The sequence below is a fragment of the Cololabis saira genome, chromosome 16, assembly GCF_033807715.1.
Source record: "Cololabis saira isolate AMF1-May2022 chromosome 16, fColSai1.1, whole genome shotgun sequence".
Lineage (NCBI taxonomy): Eukaryota > Metazoa > Chordata > Actinopteri > Beloniformes > Belonidae > Cololabis > Cololabis saira.
In genome coordinates this window covers 16,767,500-16,779,560 of record NC_084602.1, presented here as the reverse complement: position 1 = coordinate 16,779,560, position 12,061 = coordinate 16,767,500, and the positions used below count along the sequence as shown (strand labels likewise).

The following is a 12,061-nucleotide window of genomic DNA, read 5'->3' as shown; positions in this document are numbered from 1 at the left end:
TGCTGAGTGAAAAGCCTGTTTTCTGTCTTTTGTTCCCAGCTAGAGATTCAGCCTTGTTCGTCATTGTTCAGGGCACAAACGAGCAACAGTCTTTTTTGACACGGAGCCACAGATGAATAAAGACTGGAGCTGACTAGTCACAGGAAAGAGCTTTCTTTTTGGAGGGCTTGGAGCCCATTAAGAGTTTGTGAGATATGAATGGATATGAATCCTCTCCTTCATCCCCAGGACCCGTGCAACACAAGGCACACCTCTGAGTCCCCCTTTTTTTTTTAAATTCTGAGGTTCCCAAGAATATTTCAAGACAATCAGAAGCACTAATTGATTGACAGCCAGTACATAAAGTCAATAAGGAAGCGGCTCATTGTGGATTTGAAAGGATACACTATGTTCATCCAACCTGGATGGGCCGATGTTACGATATAAGCAGCATGGAAACCAAACTGAATAACTCATTTTAGAGAAATGTACCATAGGAAGCCTTTTGCATTATGAACCCAGAACAGGATAAAGATAATAAGACATTTATTAAGCCACTTCACATAGACTCCAGTCGGAGCGTTGGGCTCAATGAGCAGATGATGGGTGGATGATGGGTGGATCCCGGCAAAAGCAGCACACAAAATACAAGCTTTTGTTCAACTCCATAATCCATTTGTTCCACTCAGACCAATTTGTCCTCATTAACCCTCATAAGGGGACTGTGTCTGAGACAAAAGCTCCCAGGGAACAATGAGAACACCCCACCCTCCCCGTGTCCACATCACCGCGGCTCAAGTGCCCCCCAGTTCCCAGCACATTGTGGCCCCTCGTTGCTCCGAGGGTTCCAGTCTATGAACAAGAGATGGACAGACCCCAACAAGCAGAGCACACCTGAAAGGAGGGGTGAAAAGAAAAGTTTCCCATTTCCGCCTCAAGACTGAAATATCTTCCAAAAAAAAAGAGAAAATACACAATGCAATGTCCTCCGTTGTATTCAGGTCACTCCATCAATCAGCTCTATAAATCTTGACAGGATGTACAAAGAGCGATGGCAAAGAAAAGGAAGGGGAGTTACAGTAATTTCCAAAGACGTGAGAAAGTTGGAGATTTTCTGTACTAGCCAGTTTGTGACACCTGCAACAAAATCCATTAAAAAAATTAAATAAATATCATTAGTTTGGTTCAAAGAGAAGCAACACAAAATCACGAGTGTTTTAAAACATGCAACGATCCACCCGGCAGCTCCAGTGGAGCGTCTGCGGCCGTGCTGTCAGTCTGTCAGCTGTGAATCAGTCGAGCCGGCTGTTTCTAAACACTTTCTAAATCTGCAATTTATCCACTTGTGAGACGTGTATAAGTCATCCAGGCGCCTGTTGTTTCCTGCACTTTTAAACTTGGCTGAAATCAAATCCTTTTACTTTTGTACAATGTAGAATAGCTTGTAATTTCACTGAGTATCTGCTAGTACTCTTTGCTACTTAACATGTGCACTCCTCTACATTTTTAAAAGAGATCTTTTGAATCCACTAAATGTGTTATACGGCTGATGCTGGAGGACAGTTTCTGCTAGCGAGTCATTACTGAACTGCTTGATATGGTGTCACAGCACCTCATCTCACACTACAGTTGGAGTACTTTTGTTTTTGTTTTCTAATGTTAAACATCCATCCTAACATAACCCTCTTCATTTCTCCGGGCTTGGAACTTGCCGTAACAGTGGTTGTGGTTACCAGGGGCAACGTGGGGGTTAAGGGTCCCGTCTACAGGAACCGCGAGGCTGGGGATCGAACTGCAACCTTCCCCCTGGGGGACATCGGACTCAGCCACAGCTACGGCCATATTTGTTTAACTATTACGCAACAAAGCTTTTAGACTTGATGTTCTCAGTCATTTTAATATGTTTACAGTGATGTTTCACTGTTTTACATGATGGCTAAACTTGAAACTACTTAAGATCCATTTCATCTTCCTCGACGCTGCATCATTGCATCTGCAGGCTACTACATGCAGGTAATATGCAGCTCCCGGGAGTGTTGATTTCTACTCAAATGTGTGAAAACTGGGAAACAAGAAACATTATCGATGGAAATAATCCAATAATTCATTACTAGGTTTATGACTTTACTTTAAAAGATGGCTTTGACTTAAATGATCTCCATCATGGCCCATTTAAACCTCAGTTGGTATCATGTTACATCAAAAAAAAAAAAAATTCTTTAATTGAAACCAGTGGATTTGAATGGGATGAAGGCAAAAAGAGTGGTATGTAGTGGGTCCACATTTTAGATGCCGTCCACTGGAGTTACCTCTAAATGGATAAAGAGATACAGATTTCTGTTTTCCTCCCCCTGAATCATAATTATTTAAAAACTCCTGGAATTACCTGTGTGAACAGCTGAGGGGGACAAGATGGCTAAAACCCAGCTCCATCTTCATTATCAAATCTGACATCATATAACTATTACAGAAAGGCTACTTCTTTCATTAAATATATTTTACCTATCACAGGGTAATTCTAAAAGCAGAAATTCATTGTACTGTAATGGGAAATCCTCCAGCTATGAAAACATGCATCTAAAGAGAATAAGAGAAATAATGAGAGCAAATGTGAATATAATGCGACTGTCCTCCACATATGAAGCGTTCAGGCCATTTTCTTGGTTCAGGCTCGTGTCACGGTGTCAAGCGACGCGGCGGCCCATTTAACGCTGGTTTGTTGAGTCTCCCACGTGTTTTCCAAACAGAGTCACAGTAATCAGGTCATTTGTTATAATGACAACCATTAGGGATGATCATCGTCACACAGCGGTAGGAAGAGAAATCAGGTGCCGCTCCCTCGGAGACTCATCTCGATTAGACACACATTCACGACGCACACGCTCGCCCTCCCATCATTACCGAAGATTAAATTATCAAAGATGCAATGTAAATTCACTCTATTACGCAGTATTTCGTGAATCATTTCAAGATGTGATTCAGTGTTTTGCAGTTTTAAGTTGAAATGAAATGAGTTAATTGGCAAAAAAACGGATAATTAGTGAGTACTTTTTGCAAAACTTTCTAAAAACCAACGTTTCCATTGGTGTGACTGAACACTGGAGGCACAATAAAAAAACACTGGATGGCGCCAACTCTGTCACCATTTACCAACAGTTTATACCACAAATTACAGACAGAGATTAATGGACAGATTCATCAAAAACAATGAGTTGTTGCAGTCCAGCTGCAAGTAATAATTTAAATCAAATTACAGGACCAAGTTTTCAAACTGGAAGAAAAATACATTTATTTTCAGAACAATTACATTTGATTTAACTATAAAAAACAAACATTCTATGCTTTCTAAGTACATCCCATCAGACTTCAGAAATGACAGTCACATTTAAACTTTTGTATCTTAGAGGCTGAACTGAACACTTTGCAACATCAATCGCTTTTAAAGATGTTTGACAGATGCTGAACAAAGCGACGCACAAGATAAAAGCCTATGCCCCAGAATGACTTACTGAAAGTCTATATACATATAGATATGTAACAAATCTACAAGTAGTTTGTAAAATGAATGAACTGCAACTTGTTTGATGACGAAGTGTAACATGAAACTGTTAACTGGCTATTGCAGTTTTACTGGAGGCGCTTCTGTTATTACATCAGTCCCCAAAATGATGCTTCGGACAGCATGAATGAAAGTGCTGGAGGAGCGGAAACAAAACACTGACGATGCTTTTTGAATGAATGAGCCAGTACATTGTGTTTGCAGCTCTGGTTTTGTGAGCGCGTCAGAGCGGAGCATCTGTCCCATATCCGGGTCCGAAGTCCGACACCTTCTTCAGGAGCGCTGCTTTCACTGCGCTGATCTTCTCATCCAGCTCCGTCAGACTGCAGGCCTGATGAGCAAATGAGAAGAGTCACTCAAAACCGGGTTCAACGCCACTGAAACAGTTCTGTGAGGAGAAAGCAGAGTCCTGACCTGAGCGCGGGACGTCTTTGGGCGCTTGTGGACGTGACTCTGCAAAACAAAGTCACGTTAAATCTAGTATTTCCAATATAAGCATAATAAAGTTGATCATTGTAAGCACAAAAAGGGCCGAGACAAAAACTATGCAGCAGGATAAAGTTTAGCAAAATAAAAACTAAAACTCAAAATAACGAACTATCCATTTAATGGAACTGAAAAAGTTTAATTTATATAACCAAAGAATGAACACTGAAGAATGTTTTCTGATCAAATCTATGTGCTTCTTTCTTTTTTTTAATAAAAGGAATTTTGCTTTTATTGGATGTTTTGACAATAGAGATAATAAACACGGGAAACGAGATAAACTGGGAACCTTCAGCTGCAGACCTTGGTTAAACATGAACATAAGACATCCTACACTGCTCGCAGCAATGCATTTTATTTCTGTATCTCTTATTCTATCAATAAAACCCTGTGCAATTACTTACGGAGCCTCCTTCCCCGCCAGTATTATGATTTACTCGTATAAAAAAAATAAATAAAAAAAATGCACAGGCCAACTGTGCATGGCTTTTCAGCAAAGACCAAACTACAGCTAAAAAAAGGAAAAAAGAAAAAAAGGGTGGGGAGAACTCAGAATATAAAAGACCCCCATCCTCATCAGTTTATTCAAAGACACTCAACATCTCTTGCTCTGCTCACACAAACATGCAGCGAGTCAAAAGCAGATGGAGAGCAGTGCTCTCACAGAAGCGGCATGCTGTGCTGAGAAATACCAGTATGAAGAGAAATGCAGCATCTCAAGCACACTTAGATAAGCAATGCTGTGGACACACTGCTTGGAGTCTGTGTGACTGCTGCGCTCTCACAAAATGAATATGAAGTCCAATAATTATTATTTTTTTAAACGCTAGAGCCACATATTCAGTCTGTGCTTCTCTGAAAAGAGGTGAAAAGTATTTTTGATGTGATTTGTCTGCCGTGATCCAAATGCTGAAGTAAATCTTAACTCAGTCTATGTAGTTCTGTTTCTAATTAACTTTGGCTTAACTTGAGGAGAGAAACGTGTTGGAGTATCTCGGAGGAAACTCAATTAGTATTATTTTTAAGTTATCTGTACAACAGCCAACAGCACAGTACATGTCTACCCATTTAAAAATACCCCTGAAGAGCTTGTTTGCAACAGTGTGAATGCCTGTCCATTCTCACGTCTGCTGAAAAAACGTGATTTTCTGCCTATTTGTAAAGTAGTCCAGCAGTTTGTGACAATAAAACTGCTTAAATATGCACAGTGTATTAAAGGGGGGAAAAAAGAAAGAAACTTATTGACCTGCCTAAATGTGTTCAGGGAGGAATACCGTCCCCAGCTGCCTACTTTTATCAGACGAGGCACACGGCTTTCTGGCTTCATTTAGTGACAATCTTGGAGGTGGGAATCAAACTGCAAATCGCAGCATGACACTTTGATGATATGTTACAACGGCCCCTCCGCGCGCTCAAGAAGATGCATTTAAAGCTGCGCTAACTGGGTGAAATTGTCCAGACATCTGGTTTCCTGAGTAGGCACGGTTAAGTGTTGTGAATGTATGGATTCAGGAATGTCGACTGTATGCTTTTATCTGTGCAGGTGATCGTGCAAATCTATCATTGTCGGTTTTTATATGCATCAAAGGTATATATAGATCATATATATGCTTTTTATGGGGTGATGTCTGTGAGAATTTACTGCAGGGATGCACAGGGTCCTCGAAAAAAAATCATTTTCTCTAGAGACTGTGAGGGGAACGAGTCGATCTCAATCTGTGCCTGCGTTCACTTCTCCCATATGAATGGAAAGACTCAGATGCTGCTGCTAGTTTCCTGAAGGGTGGGTCAGTAGCATAAACCATGTAACAGGTACATGATATTACTCTTGAAAGCACTACTTCGCATCTCAACAGCCCCTGCATGTTGTGAAATTGGTAGGAAATGCAGCTGATTCTGCAAAACCTGCCACAATGATAAAATTATTACTAACTCTAAAGAAAAGCACCAAAAAAAAAAAAGGCAAATTGCACTTCCATTCCTTTACGAAGCTGTTTCATGTGTGAAGTAATTCTAAGAATGAATTAAGGGCCCTTCATGTATCCATTTTCAAGCTAGAGGACTCACCATGGATTGAAAGTACTCAGGCGAGAGTCCCTCCAGCTCCAGAATACGATCTTCCAGCTTTTTCAGTCTCTGGTAGACATTCAATGGGACCGGCCCCACTGAGGAATAAAAAAAAAAAAAAACATGTTTAATAGTCTGTATACATGTAATTGTACAAGACAAAAAAAACACACATTTAGGGTTGATAATGGAGTTAATATAAATATCAAACAGATAAAAAAATAATTGGTTAATTTGTTCATCAATTAAATCTCTGATACAAAATCCTTATAAAAAAAAAACAAAGCTATACCAACATATGGGTATACTTTTATGTTACATGTCCTTTCTTTTTTTTGGTTCAATCCCGTTAAAAAAAATAAAAAATAAAATCACATACATGTGACGCTACCATTTGTAAAGTATCGTACAATCCATACATTGACGTAAACGTCACTAATCTCACCTGATAGGAGTTTCAGGTGAGTCTCGATGTTTTGAAGTCGCTCCTCTATGAACGCATTCCCGCAGTCTCTTGCCGCTGCCCCCCTCCACTGCTCCCCAGCCTCTCCTTGGCCCCCCCCGCCGCGAGTCTGTGGTCCGTAAGTGTTTACAACCCGCGTGACTGTCCAGCCAAAGAACATAAAGACAGGCTGTAACTCAGTGCTAACCACAAAGGGCATTTTTTGATATGGAGAATATATTAATCATATTTTCTTCAAAGAAAATAATAAAAAAATAAATGAAAGGTTTATTGGTGTGGGACTGTGTTAAAAAAAGAAGAAGAAAAGGCACATTTTGTTACCTTTCACGTGGCTTTTAAAACCTGGGTAAGGAGTGAACACCGCATCTGTCCTGGCACAGCTGTTTTCTGCAGAACAACAAATCCAACAAAAGTTAGAATTTCAAGACATGATTAAATGTGTTACGACATTTTTTTCAAATGTCTATTCTATGTTCTATACAATAATATATATCCTACTTGAACTGCAGGTTCTCCTGATTTCTATTACTGGTGTCTCACACAGGCTTTGAATTTCAAAAAGATCCCCGTCTCACGCTTCTCTGCACTGAGCGGGTTGTGTTTTGAGGCCGAGTGTGTTAGCTACTTCAGCCCCACTCTTTGAGCAGTTCAGCCTGACCTCTCGCCTGTGGAAATCAGCTCTCTCCCAAACATTGGCAATCTATGTGCAGGCTCCCTCTCCACCCTGCCCCCTCCCAACCCTCTCTCCCATTCTCACCCTGATTGCAGTCGATCACGTTGCAAAACTCGCGCACATTGTTTTCATTGATCTCCATCTGCTTGCGTTCCATAAATGCAGATATTCTTCGCTCAATCTGCGGTCACAACGAAGAAACAGGAGAGATAATAAGACACAGTGGACTGATGAGGCGATGGCTGTGAAGAATGTAATGTTTTAGCTGTTTAATGTTTGTGATCAGTGATAAACAGGGTGCACACACTTACATTACATATAACGAGAAATGTAGAGTGAGAAATTATTCTAAGTAGCCAAAAATGTGGAAATGCTTTCCATCATCACATGATGAAATACGAATACTGTTTGCGTGGCTACTAAAATAAGTGCACAACAGAATGGTGCCTCTTGTCCTTCATCCACATGCAATCTCAGGGTAATGAGCATCCACTTCATAATCCATCAAGGACCTGGCCCTCTCTCAAAACCCTTCAGCAATGTGGTCTGTTCTACCCAACCACAGCACTAAAGGACCCCTTATTCTCAGCTGAACCTGGCCTATCAGGTCTCCATCCGACATTTGCCTCATATCATGTGCACATCCTTGGGAGCAATTACTTATGATTATTTATTTACTTGACAAGAGTGTGACTAGAGTTCTGAAATGTCACTGACAGAACAGCTGACAGATCTGCTGACAAAGACCAACCTCTGAATTTCCAGCTCGGATCTGAACCATAACGTCATCAGCTGGCGTCCTGCTCTCCATATCCTCCAAGCTGTGATGACGGTGCACGGACAATGCAGCTGTCTGCTCATTCTCCGAAGATAATGTTAAATCTTCGGTTGTTGTCTTGTCATTGATCGCTGTGACACCGCCGACATCCACCAGTGACTTGAGGCTTTCTGAAACAGCCTATATTGTCAGATAAAAGGATTCGCAAGCAAAGCATGGTGTGATTCATTTTAAAACAGCCTCTCAAACAATACTGTAACAACCATCAGTTCAAACCCATTTAACCAAAACACACGGGGATGCTACAATTTAAACAAGGTCAGTATGAAGTGAAAAAAATTAATCTCGTTTACCTGTAATTTAATGATGTGATCCTGCAAACAGTCGTAAACATGAGCAGCTGGGGATAATGAAGGATTTATGGCGCTGGGGTTCACTTCTATTCTCAAGGCAGCATCACCTAATTTGAGCTTCAGTTCAAAACAAAACACAAAGTTAGATGATTTGAAAAATCAGATCAACAATTTACTTATACTACTAATTTGAGTTATTTGGTTGATTAAAAAAATACAATGAAAATACACCAACCACTTTCTTAGTAATTACTAATTCTTTTAAATGACGAAAATGCACATCTTGTTCTGTCACCTCGATCTGCAATGTTTTAATTACTGAGCTAATATTTTTATTTTAACTTGTTTCAGTACACCTGAAGATGCTTGCATTTGAAATACTGGTCAAACAAAATATTGATACCTAGAACATCTATTTATCTATTCTTAATGCTTAATATATAGGTCATTAAAAGTGTAAAAGTAAGTAACAGTAAATGCAACCATCTGAATAATGTAGAACTGCAATAGAAAGAGCTTATTATTTGTCATTTTATCCATTGTTGAATTTGCAGCTTATTTGTCACACAAAAACCAGAACCAGACATGACCTAACATGCAATAAAAATTATATGATGACGCATTTATTCACAGTTATGCTGAATACAGGTTGAAATACAAATACAACACAAATCTGGGCTATAAATAATAATGCTTAAATTAACCTAAGTTTCTTCCAACGATGAACATGAGCCTATCTACGTGAAACATTTTTAGCCTAAATCAGCAATACCCAACAAAAAGACACGCACGACACAAAAACGCACTTGTTAAAAAGTAAATAAATATGAATGAACAGCGATGCAGCATGCTAACGCGGCGGGCTGCTAAAAACATTAGCATGTGGCTCCCTAAAAGCCGGGGCCGAATGAACGAACGGACGGAGCAACGCGGCTTAAACATTACAGACCAACCTCTTTTTTGAAATGTGTAAGCAGCTTCAGTATCGTATCCATGCAGTCCCTGTAGCTGGACATGTTCGTGGATTCACTGGGAGGAGCATCCTCTCCGCTTAGCTTCTTCGTCTCCGCCATTGCGATCCATGGCCAGTGAATCCCGGGCGCTGATTGGTTGCAGAGCTGTGACGTCGGTGGACCGGGAGGTTAAACAACGCATGCGTAAAACTCGCACAGCCGTGGTTAAAACAATGATCTTTTCAACCGTGTTTGTGATTATTTTTTTAAACTATCAATTTCCCTATAAATGAGAATTAAAAGATTGAAAAACATAGTGTTTGATTGACATTTAGTACGTTAAAATTATTGTATCTCAGGTTTATTTTAGGATAGCAACTCTGAAGAAGTTCAAACTCCCACTTGTGTTATAACTGCAGAAATGGTAACAGCACCATCTTACAAAAAATAAATTGTATTTCAAATGTAAAATCTTTATATTCACCTGAATTTTATTCACCCGGGCTGCCCAAAAATAGTTTAAATGATCACAGAGGCATTCTAAAACTAGTTGTTTGCACACGTCTGTTTAACATTTAAATTAAATATTTCAAATGTAACACACTTGCTTTTACATGGTCTGCGGAACAAATGTCAAATTCTGACATATTCAGAGCCTTTAGCAAAAAAAACATTGCATTGTCCTGATTTTGTGTTGATTTTTTTTTAAACAAATGTATTACTTAAGATGTACATACCTGCAGATGAATAGTGCTTCAAAAAGATAATTATCATGTAGTTGTTTTCATGAAAGCAAGCAGAGTTTGGGGCGATTATCTAAGACAATTTATATCAGTTGTGAAATTAACATTGCTGCCTTTTGGGCTGGATTTTACTGTATTCTCATTCACCTAATTTTCAAACGGGAGAAAGAAAACATAAGAAGATTGTCCCCCTGACCACAGTGGCTCTGCAACAGGGCACTGGGATGGGATCCAGGCTACAATGGCGTATTTCTCTCAGTTGAGTTGAGTGACTGTGGGAAAATCTCCCTCCTCTATTCAGACATTTTTCCCTTCTTTTCATATAATGAGGAGTGAGACTGATGAAGGAAACAACAAAAAAAGAACAATTGCAGGCAAAGAGACGGCACAACCACTCAAAACTCAATAATGCTCTTTGGAAGGGTTAATCATTTTAGGAAGGAGTCTGAAGACAAGTCCCTTTAGTTTAATTCATCTCTGGGGTGATATTTCTTTCCTCCAAAAACAGGAAGGGAACTGTAACACTTGACATGGTTTGACATGCTGAGCGGTTCCTGAATGTTCTCACACAGCAAGGAGCTCAGTCCCCCAAAAAACTGCTCATTTAATTTGTCTTGCTGCACGCTCAAGAGCTGGGATTTTTTTCTTCTTCCTTGTAATGAGCAAAATATGTGATTTAAGGTGCTAAAGACACTTTCGATCTTTCTTTCTTTTTTGACAAACTGCACTGCAGAAATGCACATGTTTTTACTCGTTTAATGTTCTTATTTCATTCTGGTCTTTTAATAATTAGATTCAAATTGAGAAAGAAATCAGTGTTGTTATACATAATCATTTGAATATAAATATTGACAGTTGATAGTATTTTCATTAGTATTATAGTTTCATCTAAACAGGAAGGTACATTTATTTGATCAATTATACCCATATTATGAGCCTGGAGGAACACATAACTATATTTTAAAGACTATGTTAAGATTTTTTCAACCATAAACTCTGAAAACCTAAAGTATTTTTGAAATTATTAGCAAGATTTCCGAGGAGTCTGTTCGAAACTTTCTATATGACACCATATTGGCAGATCTGAAACAAGGTCTGTTGGAGTGATCAACGTCCGACGGGACCCGCGCTTGCTTGGCCACCTAGCTGTCCAGCTGTACACGGGTCCTGGTGAAGTCTGGTGGACTGGTGGTGGCTAGTCCGGGGGTCAAGGTGGGTTGACCAGAGGACCCGTCTGCAAGTGAGTCCTCTAATTGGCTGTGTTTAGCAGCTTTTAACTGGGGACAAAGGTAACTGCATCTGGTTGCTCAGCTAAGCTTCAAATCTAGACCCTTCCAGCCCAACCCAGTGATGTCTGTCACTCAGAAGGACAAATCGTATCACAACTGACTGCAATGTACCTTCCAACAAAACAAGCCGAACCTAAACTTGTTATGCATACATTTGTTGCATCATGTATTTCTATCTGAGGTAAATAAAAATGAACCCTTCTGAATGTGTAATCTGTCCAGAGGGACATAAATATATTTATTTTCTCTTGCAAAGTTGGATATTTGAAATGGGGTCAATGAAGACTGACTTTCTTTTTGAGCCACCCCCCAGGAGGAGCTGAACTTTTCTGTACTTCAGGGACTTAATCTGTACAGTTAGCCAGACGTAGTATACCTTTAGACAGAACACTTGTCCATCACAGTCAGACTCGCTTCTACTATTTAAAACCACCAATCAACGTATGTTCAATGTATGTTGATTGGTGGTTTGCGTATGTAGAGGGTGGGAGGGGGCCAGAGTCCTTGGAGAAAACTCAAAGATCCAGCTGGGATTCAAACCAGAGGCCGTCTTTACTTGAAGTAACACAAAAATGTAAAAAAAAATAATCCAAAAACACAACAGAATTTCAACACATTTCACAAACATTTCAAAAACATTTCACAAACATTTCACAAACATTTCACAAACATCTAAAAAACACACATTAACAACAGAAAATACTGTATTTCATGAAAC

The 12,061-nt window shown here is 39.6% G+C and overlaps 1 protein-coding gene across 1 annotated transcript; it reads right to left on the bottom strand.

Annotated features, from left to right (window-relative positions):
- Positions 1 to 3,184: 3,184 nt before the first annotated feature.
- Positions 3,185 to 9,434, bottom strand: mbip (MAP3K12 binding inhibitory protein 1). The gene is made up of 9 exons (XM_061743194.1): positions 9,312 to 9,434; positions 8,359 to 8,475; positions 7,979 to 8,185; positions 7,312 to 7,408; positions 6,876 to 6,941; positions 6,537 to 6,695; positions 6,092 to 6,189; positions 3,953 to 3,991; positions 3,185 to 3,869 (listed from the first exon to the last, which is right to left on the bottom strand). The coding sequence occupies exons 1-9, from the start codon at positions 9,429 to 9,431 to the stop codon at positions 3,762 to 3,764; spliced, it is 1,011 nt and encodes a 336-aa protein (XP_061599178.1). The 5' UTR covers positions 9,432 to 9,434; the 3' UTR covers positions 3,185 to 3,761.
- Between the last annotated feature and the right edge of the window lie 2,627 nt (positions 9,435 to 12,061).